This window comes from Parasteatoda tepidariorum, chromosome 1 (assembly GCF_982258835.1).
Source record: "Parasteatoda tepidariorum strain Cologne lab strain chromosome 1, Ptep-v5.0, whole genome shotgun sequence".
Taxonomy (NCBI): Eukaryota; Metazoa; Arthropoda; class Arachnida; order Araneae; family Theridiidae; genus Parasteatoda; species Parasteatoda tepidariorum.
In genome coordinates, this window is record NC_141755.1 from 52,909,800 (window position 1) to 52,936,612 (window position 26,813).

General features: G+C 26.9%; 2 protein-coding genes across 3 annotated transcripts in view; one reads left to right on the forward strand and one right to left on the reverse strand.

Annotated features, from left to right (window-relative positions):
- The window catches only part of LOC107447466 (TATA box-binding protein-like 1), a 22,598-nt gene extending 13,890 nt beyond the window's left edge, over positions 1-8,708 (reverse strand). The window contains exons 1-3 of the mRNA XM_016062395.4: positions 7,975-8,708; positions 2,421-2,503; positions 428-595 (exon numbers count right to left, since the gene is read on the reverse strand). Of these exons, the coding sequence (XP_015917881.1) occupies positions 428-595; positions 2,421-2,503; positions 7,975-8,397 (674 nt within the window). The 5' untranslated portion in view covers positions 8,398-8,708. The remainder of the gene's footprint in view (positions 1-427; positions 596-2,420; positions 2,504-7,974) is intronic.
- On the forward strand, positions 8,638-26,813 carry LOC107447455 (uncharacterized). Of its 2 annotated transcripts, none has more exons than XM_043042476.3 (5): positions 8,638-8,771; positions 9,637-9,732; positions 14,377-14,534; positions 19,062-20,341; positions 24,352-26,813. In XM_043042476.3, exons 3-4 carry the CDS (start codon positions 14,417-14,419, stop codon positions 20,297-20,299), a joined length of 1,356 nt encoding a protein of 451 aa, XP_042898410.1. In that variant the 5' UTR covers positions 8,638-8,771; positions 9,637-9,732; positions 14,377-14,416; the 3' UTR covers positions 20,300-20,341; positions 24,352-26,813. The 2 variants fall into 2 exon arrangements, with proteins under 2 accessions (XP_042898410.1, XP_042898411.1); XM_043042477.3 differs by having other exon boundaries at positions 8,749-9,011.

The window sequence follows — 26,813 nt, forward strand, 5'->3', positions numbered from 1 at the left end:
ATTTAAGACTAAGTTCTCTAACCATTGAGTCTGAATACATGAAAATTTAATCATTAGACTAAAAGTTATCAAAATGTTCATTTTTGCATGTTGTACAAATGATACTTTGATTTCAGAAATACATGACACCTCTAAAAATACCAATTTTCAAATAACTTCACAACATACCTGTAGTCTTTAACGTCATAGGATTCAAAAATATAATTTGAAGATTTTTCATTAAGAAATAATATAATTAACTACATTTTCTTACAAAAGAGAAATGAAAGTAAGATTAAATAAAAGAAATTCAGAATTGCAATAGAAGACAAATCATGAGTGAAAAAATTGTGTGCACCTTGAAGATTTTTTGTTTATAACATAACTTCCAAAAAATAATGGCGTAGAAATAAAGTAAGAGACTTGGTAAAAAGAAATTTCAAATTACCAGGTCAACTGTCTATGCTTTTCAGTAAACTTGAGAAGATTTATGCCAAAGTACATATAGCAGGTACATAACACATTGACTACTCTGTAATCAGTAAATCTAACTCTAAATCCTAATTGCTGCAGACTTCTGGCAACTTTTCTAGCTGCTGTTTTAGCATCTTCATCACTGCAAAATGAAAAGGAAAAATATTTACACCAAAAATACCATACATAATTAAATTACGTAAATAAAATAAATACATAATAAATCAAAAAATACAGAGCTGCAACAATAGGTTAACATAACAAACAGTGACCATGGGAGCGAGAAGGCTCGAATTCAAGACTACTCAAAGTAAATTCTAATAGATTTAATTTTAAAAAATTTTCATTTCATATCTGCAAGGTTTATAGCACAAAATGCAATATTAAGTAATAATAAAAGTGCGTTTTTTTTTTTTGGAGGGGTTCCTGTTAATTTTTTTTTATAGTATATTTTTTTCCCGTGAATGAGTTCCTATTAATTTTAACTTAGGGTAGGGAGTGCATCATGTTTATTTACTTGCCATTACTGAAAAATGAAAATTACCAAAAGTAATAATTTATACTAACATATAAGTAACAGTTAATAGTGCTTGCAAATGTGTAAAATATAATTAGTGTCAAGTTATAGATTAAATAGCATAAAATTATCTTTTTTAAAAACATGTCTTTGCTCAGTGGAATTACGAAAATTTAAGGATGCTTTATTGTGGTATAAATATATAGCGTCATCATTTAATTTACATTTTAACTAATGCAATCTTTCTATTACTTTTTTAAATATTTTTAAAAATGTTAAAACTTAAATTTCTCTTCTCAAATGATTATCCCCTTTTCAGAGATATTTTCAGTCATTTCACAAAAACATTAACCTAAGATTACTTCCTTAAAATGTACAGCTTTGATACTTTTTTTTCTTCACCAAATGATTATTTTCATCAAGTGGCAACACAAAACTGACAATTTACAAAAGTGATCTTAAAAATATCCTTAACCCAGAATTTCAGTTTTATTAAATTAAAATTTATACATCAGGAGAAAAAATTCTTTAAAAATACAACTATTCTTAAAGACTCAAGTAAATTGCATGTTATTGTTTAAAAGCCATCTTCATAAATTAAAATTCTGAGAGAGAGAGAGAATGTAAAAGAATTTTCTAGCAATTAAAAAAAAGAATTAACCTTTTTTTATTATTATTTTTGCCTAAACATGTTAAATAACTAGTGCAGATAGTTACACAATATTAAATTGAGTTGTTGCCCAAATTCTATTTAAGGAAGGGGCGGTCAGGGTCCTGTTAAAAAAAGAGAAATATAAAACTGATCGTTAAAAAAGAAATTAGATAATAGCAAAATTGGTTGAACCAAAAAAAAGTTTATCTAGATAAAAGTGGAAAATTCAATCCTTTTCAAAGATAACAACAAATCAATTAAAAATTTAGATGACAATTTTAATCATTGTTGGCAAGTTTTTAACATGTACTACTTTTTTATAGTTTTTACTGTACACAAAACCAGTATGTCAAAAACCAAAAAGCATATAGCTGAAGTAACTTATATACATACATATTAATTTACTGTTTAAAATGATGATAAGTATCGATAAAAATAGACAAATCCTATTGAACTATCAGATAAATTTTTATTTTTAAAGTATTGTATATTGGTCAGGTATGATGAAAGGTTTTAAACCATAAAAAACATAACTCATATTAAAAATAAGCAATTTTTTTAAAAAATAAATTAGGATTTAAAATAATAAAATTACCAATCGTGCTTATTACAAGTTCCGACATTTTAAATTCCGGTTTTAGAAACAAGAATTAAAAGATTGCACATCTTATTACATTTAGCTTCTTCTTAATTTAACAAATTAGTTTTTATATCTGTCAGAGAGAGAAAAAAAAAAGAGGCCATAACAATATAATGAAAGGTTTAAAAATAAAATGCAAGTTTAAAAATATATTTTACCTTGTAGCTCCAGTGCAGGTAACTTTGCCGGATGAAAAGATTTTAGCTGTTACTCTTGGCTTTCTCAGTTTCATGTTGACCACCTGAAAATTCATATATATTTAACATTTTAACAATAATCAGCTAACGACCATGAATGAATAAAAATCGTTTACTAATAACATATACACACTGATTCATTTATTTAGCACTTTTGAAAGTAAAGAAAACTTTAATTTTTAAATATGTCTGATAAGTTTTTTTTTTAGGAAAATGCAATATTAGTAAACCCATTAAAGATAATGACAAATTAACAACACAAAAAACCAGAACCGGGCTTAATCCAAATCAAGAAAAAAATTTATTAATTTTTTGCAAGTATTTAACAACATGCAAATAACAAGGAGCCTATAAATAAAATACAATAGTAAAGATTTTATCTTAAATGCAAAATTTTGAAATGTTTCTCTTTTAAAAGCTATTTTACACTTCATAATAAACAGACTGATTTTTAATTTTTTTTTATTGGCTTTTACGAGAAAGTCAATATTTTTAAATAAATAAAAATTTACCTTAAAGTCTAGATATCATAACAAAAATGAGTATGTAAATGATAATATAGAAAAGTAGGAGTGTAATCAAAGCTTAGCTGTATTATTGGTACAGGATAAAGGAGAGAGAAAAAAATTAACAAAAATTTTTACAATAATAAAGCTAATTAGATATTAAGATACATAGAAATATTTAAGATAAATAAAAAACTGACTATTATTTAAAAAAAACTAAAGTTTTAAAGTTGAACAAAGAGAGGAATAGAAAAAAATACTGTCTTAATTCTCAAAACAAAACTTAAATGCTAAAAATAATATTTCCCAGAAAAAATTATTCATAAAGCGTTAAAACAGAAAAAAAACACAATCAAAAACTCTTTTAAAAATGCAGCGCTACCTTAAAATCGTCCATGAAAAAGATTAGATGCAGAAACAAAACAGAAAAAATAAAAATTGATATTAATTTTTGAAAGAAAATTTTAAAGCTAAACATCTATTTTCCAATTGTTGTATTTTCAAGAAAAAGTAATGTTTTAAGTCTAATAGAAACCTTCTTAATTGTTGCAGCATAATAAAACCGTTTTTATAAAAACATACGTTTCTTAAAAAGAAAAAGCTACATAGAAGCCAAAACAAAAACAGTTCTTAATTTTTAAATGAAAGATTTAATGCGAAATATCTCAATTTAACTCTTTCACATTGCCATATTCTTAGAAAAAAACAATCATCAAAGAATAATGTTCATTAAAAGCGCTCTAAAAAAAATGCTGTCATAACATAAAGGATGAAGAAAAGTTACCAAAAAAAGCAAAGAGAAGCGGGGGAGGAAATTTTATTCTCAGTTCTGAAATATAGCATTCAAGTTGAGAATCACAGTTTTTTATGCCACTGGTAAATACAGAAAAACAAGCAAAAAATTAAACAAATCAAAAAATGTTTCCAATATTGAAAACCTTAAGTGTTGAAAAAACAACATAATTGCTTTGCCTGAATATAATTTTAAAAAATCAGCATTACAAAACTCATGGTTCAGTAGAAAATCATCTAGTTTCAATTCCTCAAATTTCACTTTTCTATTTGTCGTTCAGAACATAAATTAACTTAATTAGAACTTGACAAATACATGTAAAAACAACTTCTAATAATGAATAGTAAAAACATGATTTTAGTTTATTCTTTATCAAATCTATTTGAATTTACCCCCAGAAAAAAACTTTGTCGAAAAATAGTTTTCCAAGTAATACTTTGATAAATATTCAACATAAGGGCCGAATATCTAATAGTGGCTGAATATTCGTTACATCTTAAAGAGAAGTAGTCTTGATCATGGTTATGCCACTTGCAAAGAAATCATTTCTCCGACTCAGTCTGTATAATATTATATTGAACTACAGATTTTTTTAAAATACTACATAAAAGTAGGTTATTACAAAATTAAGTAAGTTAGTACAAAATTAATCACAATTTATAATTATTTTTCATAAGAAACGAGGCCCCAAAACTCTACCAAAATTTTTAATTCGAGTTTAAAATAAAGAATTAAAAGCAGCGATGCAAACTGCAACAGGTTCGACAAAACATGTAGAGAATTACAAACTAAAATTTGCAGATTTTCAGTAAATTTTGCCAACTTTTTAAAAGGCTCAACACGGCTTAACAGTAACAAAATGGCATATCATATAAGCCTTTGAATCATTCAGAAGTAGCGGCTAGTAAAAATCCTATAAATCAAATTTACTAAACTAAGCATTGTTATTGTACATTAAAAAACTACCATTTAGAAAATATTTATCAACTGCACGGAGCAAGTTGATATCTCTGTAAAAAGTTGTGTAAGTAAAAATAGTTACTCTGATATCTCCGTAAAAGGTTGTATAAGTAAAAATAGTTACTCCGATATCTCTGTAAAAGGTTGTATAAGTTAAAATAGTTACTCTGATATCTCTTCTCTTAATTAACAATTATAATCTTAATGACCAATCTTTCAAAGAAAAGACTACAATTATATTTAATCAAAGGTCACGAAAATTGTGGCTCCATGAAATTACTTTTAATATTTTATAGCATTTCGTTGCTTGAATATGTAATTTATTACAATAAAGAAGCTTTATTCCTGTAATAACCAGATTGTAACTCTATGTTGGTTCTTTTTTTCTTTCTTTTACAAGGTTGGAATGCATTATATCTTGTATCATTGTGTTATTTACATTTAACATTATTTTGAACACATATAATACTCATGATGTTCTTACTATAATCAAGTAATGAAGTTTTAATTTGTTTTTATTTTTCACACATTCAAATATAGAAATTCAGACATATCGTGAAATAACAGGAATTTTTAGTATTAATGTTGAATCGAGAAAAGTAAGAGCAATTTTACTAAAATAATTTGTTGAAAATAGTTGCAATTATAATGATACAATTGAAGGGAAGATTTCAGTATTGGTATCTCTAGAAAAATAATAGCCACATTTTGGCAACAGTATGACAGTGGTACAGAAATTAAAAAAATTATTACAGAGCACCAACTCAAAGGGCATATACTTGGAAGCCACCCTGGGTTAAACACAATTCATTTTTGAATTTTTTATTCAAGCATTAAAATCTTTTGACATTTTGGTGATAGTAGTCAATATGAACGGTAGGGATGTAACGAATATTCCGTCATTATTCAGTCCTTTTGCCAAACATTCCATTGTTCGAACGTTGGGTTTCTTTTATTAACGCTTTTATACAATAATTGGAAGACTGAGATGTTCAGCTTTAAAATTTTCTTTCAAGAATTGAGATCAATTTTTCCTTTTTTCTATTTCAGCTTTGAATACCATTAGTTGTTTTTATGATAACCCCATTCCAATAAGACAGCAAAGTTTTGATTAATTTTCAATAGTGACAAAACTTATTTACAATATATTGCTATTCGCCAGTGAACAGATATTGCAACGTAATATCGCCCAATATAAACTACAAAGCACAAATGTTACTATCATTCAGATTCATTACCAGCATTTATGCTTAGTAGTGCAGTGAACTCTCACTACTATGATATCCAATACAACAATAACTTCCTCTATTACGATGTTTCGTGGTCCCAACGAACTTCCATATGAATTAATGTTATTATCCTCTCAATATTACGATATTTTCATAAGCAATAAACCCCTGTAAACAATTTTTTTCTCCAAATTTCAACCTTAATTTCTCCATTTATTAATGATTTTCAAATAATGTAAAAAAATCTTATTTTATCATCTTTTGCATTTTCCCATATTTTTTTTTTTTTGCAAGAAAAGACTCACTGTTGATCACCCCAAAAGCTTTCATTCTTAGAATTGCTTCCCTTATCTCTTAAGAAGTCACGGGTGTAACATTCCTATCCGATTTTATTTCCCTTATGTTAAAAGATGATCATGAGTGACAAATAGCCATAAGCATCAAATTAACACCCGAGAGAGAATTTTCTCTGTTAAGGGTGGGTGGAGCACCATTCACAAACGAAGAGCATTTTCGTACTTTGAACGCAACGCAATGCATACTTGTTGGTTGACTTAACAGTCAGAAGAATGAATAAACAAACAAAAATATCGGATTATTTTCAATAGAAACGGTTTTCAGGTTTGTTTGTTATCTCATTTTATCTTGATTGTTTTTAATATTTAACCATAGTTAACCTATCTGCAAATTAATATATGCAATTATAGTTAATACATATATAACATTAAAATTTAAAAAAATCTTATTGTGTCCCCAAAGTATGTAGGCCCTCGATATAACAACATATTCCTCTACAACAATATATTTATTTCGTCTCAAAAATATTGTTATAGCAAGGTTTTACTGTATTAAACTCTCTAAGCGAAAGCATATAGCTTTGTACACAATTAGTGAAAGACTTAAGTTTAAAAAATTCCTTGCAGCTGCAGAATATTAATATAGCAACAGATTTCAGAATAAAACCACACTTGAATGGACAATGGTGCATAACAATGTTTCTTTACAAAATAGAGATTAGCCATTATTCATAAATTCAACAATTAAAAAACATTTATAAAATACATTAGTAATTAGGATATATTTTTTAATGATAGGTACAGTTTTATGTCCTATTTTATACAAAAATGCCACCAATAATCTGAAACTAGTGCAGATGTCTTTTTTATAGATTTGACAGTTGTTAAATTAGGTAGATTTCAAATTCAACAAGTCAAACATCTAACCAGGATTTAGCAGCACACGTAGTCAGATTTAATTATCAATCTGACATTTTGCTAAAATTACAACGGGGGTTTCTACAAATTATGGCTAAGATCTAACTGATCAATAATTAGAAGTTTCTGCTTCAGCTGTATTTTAAGAAAAAGGTACTATGAATAATACATATGCTAATTATAGTTTTAGGGACCTTTTTTAAAGTACCTAGTTCACTTCACATACATGCATATTTTCCATAGCATAGTTTCCTCCATGAGGTCATGATATTTTGAAATAGTGTGAATGATTCTCAAGGTATTAAAAACTTTGAAGAGTTTTTCAATATGGTTATGAGAGTTAACAATTGAGTTAAAATAGAAAGAGGCATGTAAAAACTATTTGAAATGTATTAGAATTACATAAAAAAAGCACATAAAGAAACCTTAAAAAAAAAAAAAAACAATATACATATATTGTACATAGAATCAGGCACTAGGTATTCAATATATAGAGAGAAATGACTAAATGAGTGAGATTAGATTGACATTTAAGGATAATGGAAGCTTGATTTACTAATGAAACAGATTTAATAGATTCTTTTGAATACTTATTTTTTAATGTGACTCAGCAATAATTCAGTACATTTAAAATAAGAAACTATAATAAAATAAATTTAGCTTTCAGGTACTGTTAAGTGCATACATTAATAATTGACCTTTAAATAAGGTATTTATCAAGAAAACTTAAGTATCAAATTATGATATTTTAAAAGTGCAACCCTTTTAGTTTTTTCTCTATCTTTAAATTATAAATATTTCATAATTTCTTACATTTTTCTCTCTTCTATACTCGACATTGGCTCCATTTAATGCAATTTGTCGTAGATTTAAGTGACATCTCACATTAAATATAGCAACAACATTATTGACTATTATATCAAGTTCTGGTTGTGTATTGTCCTCTTCTGTTTCCATTACTACTAGTTTATTGGTATCACTTTCGTCTTCATTTCGGACAAATGCATCTTGATTTGCATTAGATTGCGTTTGTGCAGTTGATAGAGTAACGATACAAGGATCATTTTTCCGTTTTTCTTGGTAGTGAGAACCGATGATTGCATTAGCACTGCTATCTTCACGTTTCGCAGCAGCAACATTGTTTAAAGTATCAACATTTAATGTCTGTGGTTCTACACACATTGTGAGGTAATGATTGCCATAATAAAATCCATTTTCACCACCATAAGAAGACATTCTCAGCTAAGAGGATGCCTAAGGGCTGATCACCTTGATTTTAATCGGCAAGTGAGAGTTGTGCAAGTAACAATGGGTTAATTAAAACTCGCCTTTGAGTGTTAAAAATAATATAGATAGCCCTAAAAAGTATCTTTCAGTCTTAATTGACTTTTTTGTTCGGGCAAAAATAAAAAAATGCACAAATTGAGAAATTTTAAAGCACAAACACAAGCACATTGATTTCATTCAACAACAGCAGTCACGATCCCAGTACATATAAAGCGAATGCTTGTTGCGACTGTTGCCCACAGTCTGAAGAATCTTGGGATATGAGAATGGAAACAGAAAGGAAGTGAAAAAAAATGATTTAAGACAGTATGCGCATGCGCCAGGTCGAATGTTTTATTTATTATTATTTTTTCGTAATTTTAAAGATACTCCGGAATAGTAAAGTAAAATGCTTACTAATTAACAATGCTTTCTTAGTTTAAAATTTTAGATTTATTTTAAATACCTACTTATAAAAGAAGTATGTAGAGCATATACGTTACTCTAAAAAGCAGACGATTTTACTCTTGCTATTACTAACTTAAATGGCCAGTAATGTTACCGAAAAGTATATTTTGTGATTGGCAAGTACATTTCTTATTTTGTTATCATGTAATTAAAATCTTAATTAATGTCGAATTATTATTAACATTGAATCCATTTATAAATAATATCTATTTAAAATTTTACTTCTGGCTAGTTGAATGCTAAGGGTGAAGTAAATTTAAAGCGAAACTTTAAAGTTGTAATTATAATTTATTTACATGTTATGTTGTATGTTAATGGTTGACTGTTCTTATTTTTCCTTTTCAACCTAATCAAGTACTTAATTTGTTATGATTTTTTGTACTTCTTTAACTCTGACCTTCTTCTCCAACTGGCGCTTTCCACATGAAAGCAAAGCGAAAGATTAAAATAATATTCCTGTAGAATAACTATCAAGATTTTGAGTTATATATTAAAGCGTAATGATTGCTAAAACTGTTGTATAATACGATTTTGATATGTTTTCTTCATAAATGTATCTTAATTTACCGTCATCAAAAATATCGATTCATACAATGTCGTCGCCCTCGAGTTAGAAACAGATGTTCAAATTTTCATTTACGTCTGTAAAGTTGTTGTACAAAAACTTTAATTTTTGTTGTTGTTAATTGTCCAATTTATACTTTTAATTCGTATTTTTTGACCAATTCTTTTTTCTTATAGGGAAAATGAGAAATTGGCAGTATGTTCTGGTTGGTTACTTATGTGATACAAATCAGGAATCTCTATTTTTCCTGAAAACTTCTAAACACTCAGATCGTAAGTAATTGTAATAGTTTATCGATTCAATAAAATATATGTATTAAGTTGTTTTTTTCTTCTGTGAGGTAAATTAGAGGTTTTATTTTGACATATAAGGAATACAAACAATTTGTGGTGTTAGTTGATTAATTATTTTTATTTATTTGAATGCTATCATCCAGATTTTGTTTTACAAGTTAGTAAAAAATGGTTTTTGATAGCAGAAAACGTATGAATTCCATAGATCCCTTGTGCGATGGATACAAATGACAGAGTAGTGTAAGGTGTAACATTAATTGATTTTTTGTCAAAAGAAAGTTTTTATGTGCATATTCTATTAATATTTGTCCGAGTTTATAAATTAACATTTGTTCATAAATTAACATTAATTCATAAATTAACATTTGTTCATAAATTAACATTTGTTTATAAATTAACACATAAATTAACATTGTACTGTTGTAAACTTTACCGTTGAATTAATAAGCGATATTGGATTATATATTTCGGAATTATATATTTCTTTGGCCTTTTCTGAAGTATGTGTGTCAAAATAAAAGTTAAAAATTTTGAGTTATTAAATCCTATAATAAAAAAGTGTAGTTTTACCATATAAATCAATGTTATAAGATTATTAGGTTTGTCGGAGGAAAAATATCAGTGGGTCTAATTGAAATATTTTTTTTTAGTGGTTCTTCAGGTCTCCGGAAACTAAGGGTCCGAAAGACCCAAGGCTTCCAAGTGCTTGGGTAATATTTTACTAAAAAAAAGTCTCTATTTAAAATAATATAAATCACTTCAAATAATTTAAATTTTTACAAATTATAAAATTCTATGTGAAATAATATAGATTTGCACTTCACATGATGTTTCAATGATTAAAAAGAAAATTTGACTTTAGATAAAAGAAGGAAAATGTGGTCACCCAGATAAAAAAAAAAAAAAAAAAAAAATCATCTCTGTTATTTGGCAAACAAATTCTCTACCTATTTATCCATCTATTAATATGACCATTTATAAAGATCTTTTCTTTTGTCAGACAAAACAAAGAAATTCAAAGTATAGAAAAAGTTACATTTGAAATCAAATTTTTTATTCAAATTGATCCAACACTTGCATCAAGGAAAATTAGCAATGTAATTTTTTCATTTTAAGTAAGGTAAATTCTGCCTAAATAAATCTTGATTGTGTTCTATTTTGTTATTATTATTATTTTTTTCTAATTTTTCTTTGTGGAGAATTACGCATCCTAGATAATGCTACATAACTTTTTTTAAGCTTTCCCTGTATGATTTTTAGTGTATTTGATGCGCTATGATCTTTAAGAAATGTCTGATTTTGATAAATGGGTTATCTTTCTTTTGTAATAACTACACTTTAAAAAAATTAGTACAAACCTTGCAGGATCGATATGTAAAATATGTATAAGTCTCTTCCTTTCTAAATATCTTAACTTATAAGTTTGTGATCCTCAATTTCATGAAGTTTATATTATCACTACCATTTTATTATAGGGAACTGGTGTTTCTACATAAAAAGGGTCATTAATAAGACTTTGAAGATAATTTGGCTTGATCTTATTGTAGTACTGTTCTATTATTAAACTGTTTTCATTCTTCATTATCTATTATAGGTTTTTTACTGTAATATCTTGATAAATTGAAACAATTGTACTGTTGTCATCATTGTTGGGAGTTAAATCACTCCTTGTTAAACTATTTTATATACTTCTAATTCATTATTTTTACGCATTGTTATTAAGTTAAATGTAATAATTAAACATAATATTTAATAATCATAACTAAAATAGTCATATTTAAAAGCATTAATAATAAATGTGATTGGCTTACCGCTAGAGGGGCAGAGTTGATCATACCGCCAATCAAATAATTAAGGAAGAATAAAGTAGAGGAAGAAATCTGGTGGGTTAAACTGGTTTTCCTTCTGTTAGAATATATTTTTGCATTTTGGGCATTGAGGGCCCTTTTATGTTGCTTGTTGTTTTTAAACGTTAATACAGTTTCTGTTGCTTTTTACTTTGATTTATTTTAAACCCAGATTGAGGATTTGCAAGTTCTGATATTTTTTATATGCTGTTGCGACATTTAAATTTCACATCCCGCAATTAAATACATCACTTTTTGACTCACTTTATTTATGCCAATTTTATTGTAAATACAAAAGGATCTTGATAATTTTTTCGGTACTTATTACTACGCTACGCTAACATTTCACATCTTTTATCTCTGACAAGAAGACTGCAACTTTATATTTAACCACCAATGAGGTTAATTATTATCAGTAATATGCAAACCTAATTTTTTCGTCTATGGAGTCATAGATTTCAGAGTCAGCATATAGTTACATCTGAGCATAAAATTTGATTCTTTATAATACTGTGAAAACTATTTTTATTAGTTTACTTTAATGAGTGAAAAGTTATCAATTGTGATAATCCTTAGTTATTTCATCGCAACTCTTTCCTTTTTACTTTCATTCAGTGGTGTAGCTAGTGGGGGCAAGAAGGGTACTCCGAATTCATGTAATTAAAAATGAATTTCAGGGTAAAATGCTTTTCACTATTTAATATAACCAGTTTTATTTGCCAATTGCTGGCCTCATAATATCTTCTTAAAATTTGCATTTGATTTACCGAAAAATTGAATAGGATGTCTATTAATACTATAGTTTGTTTTGAAAATAGGTTTGTTTTTTTTAAATTATTTTTAACAAATTGGCAATATGTTGAGTGAAAAATGTCTTTCGAAAAAACACTTCTCATTCAATATAAAACTATAAGTACAATCATATAAGGGTAATAAAAATTACATTAGTATCATACACTGTTAAATTTTAAAGTGATTATAACGAACACTTAAAGAGTTATGGTATCTTAAAAATCATTATAAAATTATGGAATCTTATTCAGTGTTAAATTTTAAATTTAAGAAGAAAAAAAATCAATGCCAAGTGCAGTTAATTTTAGTTTTTGATTACTTACAACTTAAAAGGGTCCCAAGCACCCCTTTTTAAGTCATACACTATATTATAAGATGTGGAAAATCTGAATTTGCCCCTAGCTATGCCTCTGCCTTTATTTGAGACAAATAAGAAAGAGTGTTAATATAAAAAATTCTAAGAAATAAATAAATTATCTTTTTTATTTCTATTTGCAACAAAGTATATAAGGGAGCAATAGTGGCTCAGGTAATCGAGCCCTCGTCTCCCAAAGAGGTAATCCACGTTCTAATTCCAGTGGTGGCGTAAAATATCCTCGGTGATAGGCGCTTCATGCCTTAGATTACCCTTCCTGTCAGGGTAACCATGGGAGGTTTTTGTGATTTTTCATGTATTGCAAGTGCAGGTTAGTACCATTAAAGAGTCCTCCACGAAGGCAAATTTCTCTTATTACTTGATCCAGGAATCCCCTTGCCTTCTGGATTGGGTTCAAAATTACAAGGCTACGGAGTTGAACATTGGTAGTCGTAAACTTAAAATTAGGTGGTTGTTTAACGACGGTTATAAAATAAAATTATATATAGTCATTGTTTAAAGTGAGAAGAAATTTGCAAACAAATTGGAATTTCGAAGAAATTTTTTTTTTATTAAGTTTACAAATAAAAATTGCCTTTTTAGACTGTCAAAACTTAATTTTTAGTACTGCAAAGCAGGTGGCATGGCATTTCTTACTCTGAGTTTACCAGTTTTAGTCTATAATTCTGGAACTGATTATTACATGTAAATTTTTTATTATACTCTCTGTACATTTTTCTAAATCAGTATTCAAAATTAAGTCTTATAATTTTCACACATCAGACAAATTGTAAAACAAAATTGAACACCCATAACAACAACAGCTCTTAAGATTTTTTTATATAGACCCTAGAAGCAATATTTACTTGGGCCATCGTTGAACCAATATTCACACATCTGGGCTCAATAAAGGTTTAAAGGGTCATTATTTTCCGATTATGGCCCTATATGGAATTGCCCGATTCACCCGATATTTTATATTCATTATTTAGCCAATATAGGTCAATATTGGCCCTATATAGGACCAATATTTAAAAAAATCTAGACATCCCAAAGTTGGTTCCTGGGTGCATGCTCATATAGGATCCATATTGAGACAATTTTGAGTCCAACTATGGCCAAGGTAAAACTATTGAAAGGGGATAGATGCTGCATGAAATAATACTGAAATAAATATAATTTTAATTCAATGTTTAAAAAAAATGAATTGATATGTTTCTATTTAAACATTTTTACCCTCATCCCTAAATAATTGATACTTTAAAGCGAAGTATAACTATAAATGAAGTTATGAATGTTAAGTGGAAAAAACAAATATTAAATGGGGAAAAAAGTAAATTAAATTGACCTGTTCTGTTTCTTTGTCAAACATTTTACTGAACAATCAAATGAATCTTGAATCAAATTAGAGCTTGAAGCTGAAATCAGCATTTATCTCCTGCATTTTCTTTCAGATCAAAATTTTAATTAATTTATAAGGAAATTGTTTTTATTAACAAAACAAGATTTTTTTTAACTTTCTGCTTACAGTCGACATTAATTTTTTGTTGTATCTAGTTACAAATTTTTGTTGCATATACTGTCTTTTTTTTTTTTTAATTTTTTAAATATTGCTTTTAAAATCTGCAGAATGACTTCAAACTAAGTAAAAGCCAGTGTCTTCTCAAGGATGGCAACTTCTATACAAGCCTGCTTTCCTAGCAGCTGCAAGAATCAGCATCAAATAAAAACTGTTTCTAAAAGTCCTAATGTAGTTCGTCGTTCTAGTATGCGACAGCAAAATGCAGGTGAGTGTATTGCATGATTTTAAACTAGGTAAATTATTATGTTTTGCTTTGACTAATAAATTAAAAAAGCAATAAATAGTAACACATGGAATGTAGCGTTTTTAAAAAGTGATTAACGGTGCTTATTTTTGATTTTCGTTATTTAAAAGCTCTTAAATGTGCTTTTTTTTATTGAGTTTTTTTAAAAAGTGCTTAATTTTTCCGTTTTCGAAAATGAAATTTTTTTCTTTACCTTGTCAATTTTTGACGCATATTATGTATAAGTGTGCTTTTTATAATGCTCTATTCAACGTTTTTACAATTCATTCAACCATATCATACCGTCGGTCCATAGTGTATGAAAGCGCCAATCAGTTTACATGTTTGATGAAATACTTGCGAGTCCGTATGACCTTCTACTTAGCTGGGTTCAATGAGATTATTATACTCTCATGTGCAACTCTGCTGCATTTTGCCAGATATTCTCAATTTCAGACTTCATTTTCCACCCTCTGATATCGAACCGAAAAATCTCTTGATCATTTTATAATGGCTAATATAATCAAGAAAAGAATTCTTTGTTAGAAACTAGTTATTTTATCATGATCATGTAAAGTCTTTGAAAATTATTTTGCATTATGCTTATGTATATAGTGCTTTAAAATAATTTTTGAGTGCTTATAAAGTACTTCAAAGGTGCTTATTTTTTCTTGAAAGATTTGGCTACGCACCCTGTAACAGTAATTTCTTAATCAGATATTTAAAAAATTTAAAATATGTATTTTAGTCAGTAATCTTAATTTGAATATACAATATCGTAGACATGCTGATAGAGTACATCTAATTTTAAACTTAATTTAAAGCTTAAAAATTGATAATTTCATAGTTCTTATAATTTGATTTACTTCTTTAATTTTTCTACACACTTATACCTTAATTGCTGCTTTTAATCTCTAATTCGGAAATAACTTTGTTTTTTATTTATTAATCTTATATATTTATTTTGCAGGTAATATATATTTCATTGCTGCATAGCTATTTGCCAATTTAAAACTATATCTGTAACCTGCTTAACATGGATTAAATAAAGAATATGTAATTTGTTTAAAGTTTCTAATGTTAAAAAAAAATATCTGCTATAAGCAACAGCATGTTCAATATTTTTTTAAGCTATAGAATGTTTCTTTCTCTAGCTATTGATTGACGCAGATTGTAACTATATATAAATTTATATGTAACTAAATTTATTTAACATAATACCTGATTTAAGGAGACCCTGCGTTAAACAATGAAATTTTAAATGTTCAATGTTAAAAAGCCTAGATAGAATTTTATAGTTATAAGCATAATTTAAATTAACAAATGATTGATCTATATCTATTGCTGCTCTATTATTCAAATGCCTGTATGAGCTTTAATGAGTTGATATTTTTATAGAATCTGCCAGTAATGTGAAAGAATCATGTATTTTACCAAAAAACAGCTAACTTTTCTGGAATCAATAGATGTTAATAATAATCTATTTTATGCAATACATTTTATAAGGTGTACAGTAGCAGAGGTTCAAAAAAATTTTAGTTATTGTACTGTGTGCAAAAAAAAAATAAACGGACCACCCTGAATAACTTTTGATTTAATATTTGGATCTTCATGCTCAAGGGGGTGACCTCATACATGCTAATCAATTTGTGCAGACAATATTTTAAGTTACAAAATCAGAAAGAAAAGAAAAATGTACTTGCTCAGAATAAACATACCTTTTCAATGGATTCAGATTTCTGTCCACCAAAATATAAGGGATAGCCGCAATCTGTGAAATTTGGTCCCAATAGTTTGGTCTGGAGAGTGGTCCAAAGTTTGACCATCTTAATGTTGATTTTACTTTTTGCATATTTCACTGTATCTTGAGAACTTTTTAAACAAATTGCAACATTTTTGCGCAAAATTAAAAAATATCTTTATTCAGAGATAATTCCATACAAAATTTAATTTTTAGTAGGTATTTGTTATTTTTCATTATTTTTTTAGTCAAAAAATGTTGAATAGTAAGGTATGCAAATTTTTCCATAATTTTAAAGAACACAATTTTTAATCACAAAACCCAAAATTTGTGCGAAATTGGTCAATAGTTCCTAAAAAATCAAATTTTAAAAATATGGCTTTTTAAGAATTCACTCTTCTCAAGAACTATTTAACCGATTTGCCTGAAATTTTGTATTTTGCCATTTAAAATGATGTTAAAATTTGTACAGCTTACAACTCAAAATTTTATGTAAGTTATATTTTGCATGCAATTATCTTTGGTTAAACGAATTAAGTAATTGTGTGTAAAAAAAAATATATTTTCCTAAAAAGGTATAGTGAAATACATAAAAAGTAAAATTAACATTAAGGGGTTAAAACTTTAAACCGCTCTACGGACCAAAATATTGCGATCATACTTAGAGATTACAGCCCTATATTATTTTAGAAGTCATAAATCCAAATCCGTTGAAATAAAGGTATGTATATTCAGTGATAAAACATTTTTGTGCCTGATTTCATAATTTAAAATATTGTCTGTACTAATTAATTAGTGTATTTAAGATCATCCTTTAGAACCATTAAGATTGAATCCTAGAACAACGATCTGATCATTAGATCAAAAGTTATTCAGGGTGGGGGGGTTTTTTTGTGCACGGTATAAATTTTTTACATTTTCTATTTCATATTTTTTAGTTTTTATTTTAAATAATTTTTTTCTACTAATATTTACCAAGACAATTTTTTTAACAATTACATTCTCTGTTATAAACAAGTTAGACTTAATGTGTGTATGTGTATAATACTTTTAGGCATTGCATTGAATAAATAGGCATTTGATTTTTCATTTTTAGTGAAACATACATTATTTATTGGTGTAAATATTGAAAGTCTGTTGGCATGATTTAAATCTTGATTAAAATTACAATTTAAATAACTTGAATTTTTTTTTTCCTTTTTTTTTTTTTTTTTTTTGAGAAAAAAAACCATTCATTGAAATCAGTTGTGATGTTTTTTAAATAATCTTAATTTAAACAAACTGAACTTTTTTTTAAAAAAAATATTGATTTAAGTGTAAAATATTATTTATGCAGTATAATTGATAAATAAATTCTTTAAGATATAACTTTTTTCATAAGTCTGATTTCATTAATAATAAAGGTTTTTTATTAAGAAATGATGGAACGTTTTTTATTAAGAAATGATGTAAATTATTATATTTTAAAATAGAATTTCTAAAAAAAAGGAACTGCATTGATAAGAGAGGCATGAAACTTAAATAATTTTCTGTTGAATGCATGTAAAATAATTTGCTCTTAATATGTGTTTAAGAAATGTGCTTTAATTATTCCCATTCAGTTTTATGTTGGCTTGTTTTTCACAGAGTAACTTAAAATAATTTTTTTTCAGTAATGGTTTCTGTTCTTAACTAATTTATTCTTCTTTAGTTATCGAATTGAAAAATTGTCTCTCAATCTTTAACGTTCATTAAGAAGTTGAGCTTCTAAAAATTAACTAAGATTTTATTAAATAATAATTTTAACCATTTTAGTAAAAATTTAAGTTGTAAAATTTTTTTTGATATTATTAGGTAAGTATTATTAACACATTATAACAGAGGATTTGGTTGGTAAATGTAAAAAAAAATTTTTTTTTAAAAAAGTCAGTTTTTTTATCATTATAATTTTTTCCAACTTTGTTGGAAGTATGTTAAGAATTAAACTTGTCATTTCTTATAGTCTCCAATTGCTCCTTATAATTTCAGATTATTTTTTTTTTAAACTTTCGGTTTAATTAATTTTTTTTGTGGTTTGATAAATAAGATTTTAAATCAAATTATCATCCTCTAATCAAATTCTGAATAAATTAAATTAGATATTTTGTAATTGGTCCCCTAAAATTAAAATATAATAGATAAAAATGTGTGAAAAAGAACAAAAGATTGTTTAACCTTATGTAATTAATTTTTTTTATAGATCAATATGTAAGTAAAGTTAACTTGTTATGTGAAGTTAATTTAAATTTCAATGAAATAAGCAATAATACTTATGGAATGTGTTCTTGATTAATTTATAAAAATTATATCAGTATATTTTATGTTCTGGTTGTGTTCTTAACAATTGCAGTTAGAACAACTTAGTCAAGCATTTTTATATGCAAAATAATAAAATTTTTGAAGTGAGGCTCTTTATTTAATAATAATGGCTTCCTTTTGCAAATTAAAAGTATGTTAGTTCAAATTATTTTGCATGTAAAGCCAACATCTAAAGCTATTGGGCACTAACTTTGAAATCATAGTAGAGACTAAAATAATTTGATCCATATTTTGCATTTTTTTTTTTTTTTCATTTGTGAAGCAAATAGATGAAAAGTGTATGACTTATTAACTAAATTGAAACATTAGTGCTTTTACCAGTAATTTCTCATCACACATGTAGTGTATCTAAATTTTTAAGGTTCTATTTAGCAAATTTTTTATATATATTTTTAATTAACAATATATTAAAAAGTATTTATTCTCTTTAGCTAATAGAAGAAGTGCTGTTGAAAGGTTGGAAGAAAGCAAAGCTAATTATGTGAAATCGGAACGTGTGCTGGACACAAAGCAGGAATTTAAAAGTAGTTCACATCTCTGCATTAGCACTGGCCCTCAGTTAGACATATTATTTAAACAACCACCTCCAAAAGTTCCACCTGACTGTGTGAAAGCTTTTAATACATCTGATGAAGTAAAAGTTTCATATTTAAGACTCCAACCTCAGTCTTCTCAAACTAATAAGTCACCTCCTACTTTACGGGCCAGAGCTAAGTCACATTCTGAATCTAGAGAGTCTCAAATAACTCGCAAGCATTCTTTTGCTAGCCAAGGAGGTAGGCATCACAGAATTGAAGTTCTTATCGATATTGAGTCACAGCTCAAACGCCTTATTGTGTCGGGTTCTAGAGAGAACATTTCTGTTTCACAAGACTCTGTTAACTTTGGTACTGCTCAAGCAGAAGTGACGCCCAAAGTCTGTAGAATTTCCGAAGTACCTAAAGTGAGAAGGGGTTATTCTGATCCTGTTAGAAAAAGTTGTTGGGTTCAACAAGACCTTTCGCCAGACTGTTGTATTCATAAAAGCATGCCAGATTTGTCACCATGTAATGCTCAAATTCCTTGCTCCAGTTTATCAACAGTTGGTAATTCTATAAAAGTACTTGCTCCTGAAAGTTGTGAATCTGTTACGTATGCTGTTCCAAAGTGGAATGCTGTACCTGTAATTAAAACTGAGCCTGATCTAGATGTTACTGATTCTTATCAAGAACCCAGGAGGTTTTCCAACGGAACAGGAGTTTTACACCTTACCCCTTACTATTCGCCTTCAAGTCCACTTAGAAGGCCTGTGAGCCGCTCTAAATCGGATGTTTCCCATAGATACACTAAAAGGTCTTCGGAGTATTTTCCTCGTAGAAATAATTACACATCTGCAGAAATAGAAAGGTTTTTCGATACAATGGGACTTGATGCTACTGCTTGGCATCATATCACATCACCATCACTAGTTTCTAGTCCCCCATGCTTTTTTGAAAGTATAAGTTCAGTTGATTCAAATGAAGTAAGATCAAGTGTCTGCAGTGATGATTCTATAGCAGATGTACCAAAGGAAGGCCTCCGAAATCATGATCTTAGAATTCATGGACCCTTGGAAACTTCTATAGTTGAAAAGAATGCCCGTGTTATCAAATGGTTGTATAATTGTAGGAAAGCTGCATATGAATCGTGACTACTTGTACATAATTATGTTTTTTTCCATGTCTTTCATAAGGTTAGCATTTGTTTATTCACTCTTTATTTTATATTTTTATACATTTGATAATTTTTTAATTGTAAATGATTATCGAACTCGTTCCTGATATATTTATTTTTAATACAGTGATCGGAGTTTATGATATTGTGATAAAGATTTGTATACCAAATCTTAAAACTTCCCTTTTTTAAAAGCGGTTTTTTATTTCTTCTTTTAACTGATTTAACAAAGTTTTGCATAATTTTTCATTCCTTCATTGATAATGTTTGTACATTCTATATAGTGATGCGACACGAGTTTCTTGTTATAAATTATCTGGCATTATTTATGAAAAATAATAGTTAGTATTTCTTTTACCTTTACTTTAACTTCTATTAAGTTATACTTGAAAAATAATTTCATCATAATATATAATCATTTGATATCATAAAGCTTAGTCCAGTTCAAGGAGAAAGTACAGCATACTATATTTTGATATTTAGGTTAAAATTTTAAACAAAAATACAAATGTATTATGGCCAATCATAATATTTGAATCAAATTTGTGTTATTTCCCTATGTTTCCATGCTATGGATTTTAAAAACCTATGATCATCTTGCTACTAGCAAAACTCAAATCATGACCTTAAATTGTTTTATTTCAACTTGCTCGATTTATGGCACCTCTCGCTGGAATGTCAAAGACTTTTCAGCAGTTAAGGCCATTTCATATTGTTTTTAAAATCTCTATATAAATTGTATTTTGACAAGCGAATTGCCTATTGCTCATTTGAAAGCTCATTTTCGACACATTTAATTCATAACAATTTTATTTTTATGCGAGGTGGTTTAATCAATCTCTTTTGTACAGCAATTATTATTATTAATTTCCCAATGGCTCTTAAAATTAAAATTTTTTAAATACAATATTATTATGACACATGAATATTAAAGAAAAAAGTATTATTTTCAGTGTCTAGCACTATTCCCATTCTTCTAAGTTTCTCTACTTTAAATGGGAATAGTGTTAGCACTCTAGGCCTTAATATAGGAAAAATCAGATTTTTTTTTTTTAACCAATATTTCTTATGTAAATTAAAGAGTGAGCTATTCTTATCTATCTTATAATGAAAAGTTCAGTGTTTTCATCATAGAAAAAAAAAATTGGTGAGAATTTCTCACCCTTTCTCAAAAACAGGGTGAGATTTCAAAAAGCTAAGTAAGATTTCTAAAAATTAAAAAAAAAAAAAAAAAAAAACGCAAAGAGACTTGAGAAAAATCATTTCTTTAATTATAATGCATTTTTAACATCTTCTCATTTTTAAAACATTGAATATTTTTGCTGCATCATCATATGGAAAATGTTCTACAGCTACTTTTTCATCAGCTATTCTCATTAGGTTGCTCAAATGAGTATTTGTTTCGTTTTGATCGTTTCTACCCACATTTGTTTCATTTTTATGTGTCCATTTCGTAGTAGAAGATATTGCCTTTACAACGTATTTGTCCATCTTACATTAATGCGCAAAAATTTTTAACGTCTTACATGAAGAAACCTTACCTACGGTAAGCACGTGGTTGCAGAGAAATGAGTTCAGAAAGAGGTTCCGTGGTTCGGAGGGAAGGTGTTCTGATGTTCTTAAAGGTTCTAAACAATGCTGGTAAATAGGGAAGCTAGATAATGGGGCAGATGTTGAAAATAATGAAAGATCCATTAAGAAAAGTGAAACGGATTTTATTCTAAATGGCGCAATAAGAAATTTTTTTCAAAATGCGAGAAATTCGGGAATTTTGAAATTGGTTTATAGAATGCGCAAATTCCTTGCAGTAATCATTGTTTAATGCGAGAAAAGAAAAAGATATGCGAGATTCTCGCACTGTAGTGAAAACACTGAAGTTAATGTTTTTTAATTTTAGTAAAATTATGATAATTTTCTTTTTTAAGCATACGTTTTCAGTCCATCTATATATATTTTCTCTTATTGTGCAGATTTTGTTGACCAATTTTGATATTTATTTTTAATTATTAAATTCTGCATTTAATTTTTTTTTTAACTTCAAATCAGTGGACATGTCACCTTTTTGCTTTAAAAATTTCAGCCTGGAATTAATCTCTGGAATATTGCTGTAGAATTCTTTTCTTTTAAATTTTTTTTTTATTTAATGTTTTAGCTATCAAACACAGAACTTGAGTAGTAAATTCTATTTCTAATGTCCTTGAAAAAGATCTCTTATTCTTAGGGCCCAAGAATTAGAAAACAATAGCAGGTTGGCCTGAAAAAGGCTTCTTGAGAAAGAAAAGCTTCTTCCTGGTTTGTCACACCATGAAGGAAGGAAGGAATCCTTAGAAAGCTTATTTCCCTTTGAAAATAAAATTCTTACTTTTGTATAGTGAGGTTTTGTTTCAATATCAACTGAATTCTTTTTAGATCAACAACGAAACTATGCACAATTGAACATTTTTTAAAGAAATGTTTTTTTTTTTTTTTTAAATAACGACACAATTTTTTACTTGAACCCCCTTTTCAAAAATTGCTCCAATGTCGATGTGTCGCGATGTCATTTCTGCTAATACGCCAATTTTTGATTAAGAGAAACTTATTTAAACTTTATTAAAATTTACTTGCTGTAATGTTTGAATTTAGAATGCAATTATTGCTTTAATATTGAGAATTTTTATTTATTTTATTAACTAAGGTATAAGCATTTTTTCAAGATTTGTAGATGATTGCTGATAAACAATCTTTGCGTAAAATTCTTTAAAATGCTGACAAATATTTAAACTCGTGAGTTTTATTTATAGGTTTATTAATATGTAGCGTAGTTATATATTTAGTATAATACAAACAAATAGTATGACAAAATAATAGTGATTATTTTTTATTAGGAGTGCATATATTTTTCATTTTTCTCACGTTTTTGATTTTATTAGTGTTTTTTGTCTATTACTATTATTTTAGTGCTTCTTTAACGGAAGTACTGTGTTGTTGTAAGCATTATTCTTTAGAATTGTTGCTGAAGAAAATCAGAGGAAACTCTTTTTCTAAAAATTACGTATAAACCCTACGGAATAGTAACCTTTGATATATGTATGCCCTTGACATGTTTATACCCATGTTTTAATTGCTGCCTTAGGATTGAGCTTCTTTTGAAATGTTATATATTACATAACTTTTTTTAAATACCTAAAACTTATAAAGTCTTAGAAGATTTTTATTTTTAGTTTAAAAAATAGAGTAGGAACCTTAATTTACTTACAAGTGAAATTTTCTTAGTTTGAATGTAATGGTGCCGATGCAGTTTTATAGTTAAATAAATTAAAACTATTAAATAAATAATAAGTAATGTAATTAAATAAAATTTATTGTTGATTTAATTAATTTATTATATAAATAATCTACTTTATCTATTGTTTTATTAATAATTTAATGGAGTTTTTTTTATAAAAAATTAAATTATTCAGTTTCATTGTTTAAAAAAGTTGTAATGGGGCAAGGATCTAACCTCAAATATTGTGATCAATTAGTGTGGATGTTTTAGGCTAAAAATCTGCCACAGAAATGCTCTTTGTCTGAATAAACTTACTTTTTTTTTTTTCAATAAATTTAAATTTTGCCTAACCTGTTGTATTCTGGAATATAAAGGCCTGAATAATCAGGAGTGCAGTCAAAAGAATCTATCCAATAATGTTAAATTTACTTTCTAAACATTTTACTGTATCATGCGAACTAAAGCTAATTTATAAAAAAAAAAAAATGCGCTTAATTATAAAACTTGTTTATCTAAAAACAATTAAGATTATTTAACAAAATATAACTTTAAATGTTTTTTTTTAATGTAGAAAAAAAGTCACATTTTCATTTCTCAAGTATATTTTGCACACTGCACATACAACCCTTAGTCTTTAAGTTTCTCAATCCTCATATTACTTAGTAGAGTCCTTATCTTTATAATGATCTTTTTTTTTTCTCATTTAATGATATTTAAATTTTAATTTATCTTTCATGCTTTTGTATTTGATCTTAGAAAGTTTTTTTTTTTTATTCTAGGTTCATTTGGTGCTTCATTTGCTGGCTACTAAGAAGACCTAATGCCTTACACCAAAAACTGTTTCATATTTTAAGTGGATGCACAAAATTTTCATTGTTCTGCCAGGTGCAGAATTACTAAGATCATTGCTCATTTTTTGTGATAAATGTGTTATTCGACACATGTACTTAATGCAAATGTCTTTTGTAAAGGCCCTTTATCAATAATGCATGGTGTTTTAAATTAACATTCTCCATTTAATGATCATAAATTTACTCTTCCCCTGTTAATCCTTTTTATATTTTCTTCCATAACTATTTTCATATTTATGATTGTTGCTTGTTTTAGTAACTTCCTGCATATCATTTTCAACGTATTTCGTTAGAACTTTTTTCTAAAAGCAATATAAAGCAATATTTTGAATTTTAATTTCATTCAGAGCCAAAAGTACTTGATTTAATAGCATTATTATACTATACTGGTCACTATAGTAATATTTGATTGGGAGTTATGTTAAATTAAAAGTTTACTCTTTTATTAATACTGTGAGTTTTTAATTGGAATATGTTGATAAAGAAAATAGAAATCAATAAGTAGTAAATCAAGCTCAATTAATGATTTTATATGTATTTGTTATATTTATTACATGTTACAGTCATTTTAAATTAATTATATTTGAATTAGACATTAAATGTATGAATTTAATAGAATTAATTTATTATTGGGCATGATTTTAATTTCCAAATGATTTAAATTCCAAAATTTTTTGGAATTATTTGTTACTTTTAGCTACACAAAAATTTTCCATAATAGTTTTTCTCCTTTTTTTTAAACTTTCCATTCTTTTTATCTTTTAATATGTTGCTCATTTCAACCGAATTTTAAATGCGCCTGAATAATATTTTGGAATTCTAATAGTTAATAACATTTTTGTGACGATTTATGTATTTTTTGTGTTTGTTTTGCAATCATAATTTTGTTTTTAAATTACATCAACAATCTAGAGTTTATATTTAAAACGACTAATAATATTTTAATAAAAGTGAAATGTATGTATCATCTCAATTCTTATCTAATTGTTTATTGTAATGTCTCAAGAAAATAATAATTGACTCAGAATTAAGTTTGGTTTATTTACCAACCTTTGAATTATTAATGTACATAATTTATTTAAAATATGTTAATAATCTTAGGGTGCATTTTGAAAGCTAAATGATTGATGACATTATTATTGCAGTATTACTTATTTGCTTATTAAATACATGTAACCTGTATTCATTAATTATATTGCATTAAAAATAGTTTACACTGGAACTAATATTATTTTTTTTTAAATCAGTTTGCGTAAATCAAGTGCTTTTAAACAAATTAAAATCAGGATTGATTCCAATCAATGATTTTTAAGAAAAAATATATAGTGATTTTAATTGTGCCAATCTTGACTTTCAATATTTACACCTATTTCAATCTTTACACTAATTGAATTAAAAATATTTTACAGTTAAACTAGGTAATATTTTTCTTGAATAAAATCAGTTTGTTTAAATCAATTGTTTTTAAGCAAATCAAAATCTCAGTTCATTCCAATCAATGATTTTTTTAAAAGAAAGTGATTTTAACCATGCTAATCCTGTCTTTCAATATTTACACCAATAAAATTGTACCCTAAAAATAAATTAAAGTTGTAACCACTGTTTAACATAATTTTACATCAACTGAATTTTTTGTATTTTAGAGACTGACGTGGGTTTGCAGGATTGTTGATTTAGCAGCTTTATTTGGAAAAAAATAAAAAATACATTATTGTTACAAATTTATTTAATCTATCTATTCTATGGATATATAAAATAAAATTAAAATACTTTAACAAATATTGTATAAATTTAATGAACACAAGTAACAACTTTTAAAAAATATTTATTATTGGAATGTAAAAAGTCGTATGTATACTTGTAATGTATGTATGAGAGATTTTCTTAATAGAGGGAAAGGAAAACTATAAAAGTTTTTAAATATTATGTTTGTTTTTTTTAACTACTTATATTATTTATTGGTAGGAATAAAAGAATTGTTAAAAAGAAAACATCAGCTTTATATATTGCAATGATCAATAAAAAAAGTGTTCTATCCATTGAATTTTAAAATACTATTGAAGGTAAAGCTCGTGTTTTTCTGAAAATATATATATGTATTAACAAGCATAATTAAAAATGAAAGTATGCTTTCTTATAACTAGAGCCCGGATTTTGATGACCTAAAAAATCTCAACTAATGCCCTTAAAAAGTGCAAAAAATGCCTTTAAAGATGCGAAAATTGCGCAAAAAATGCCTTAAATAAAGTAAAAATATTGAATTAAAAAAATGTTTTGCTCTTTAAAATTATTGAGTCATTTAAAAATTATAAAGCAATGCAATACTTGTTCTACGATCATTAAAGTTTCAAAAATATGTTTTACATCCTAAAATAACAAAAAAAGAAAAA

Excerpts from the sequence above, each read along its gene's own strand:
- LOC107447455 (XM_043042476.3), top strand. The coding sequence starts at position 14,417 with ATGGCAACTTCTATACAAGCCTGCTTTCCTAGCAGCTGCAAGAATCAG. Across the intron at positions 14,535-19,061 it reads TATGCGACAGCAAAATGCAG|CTAATAGAAGAAGTGCTGTT; the intron begins GTGAGTGTATTG and ends TATTCTCTTTAG.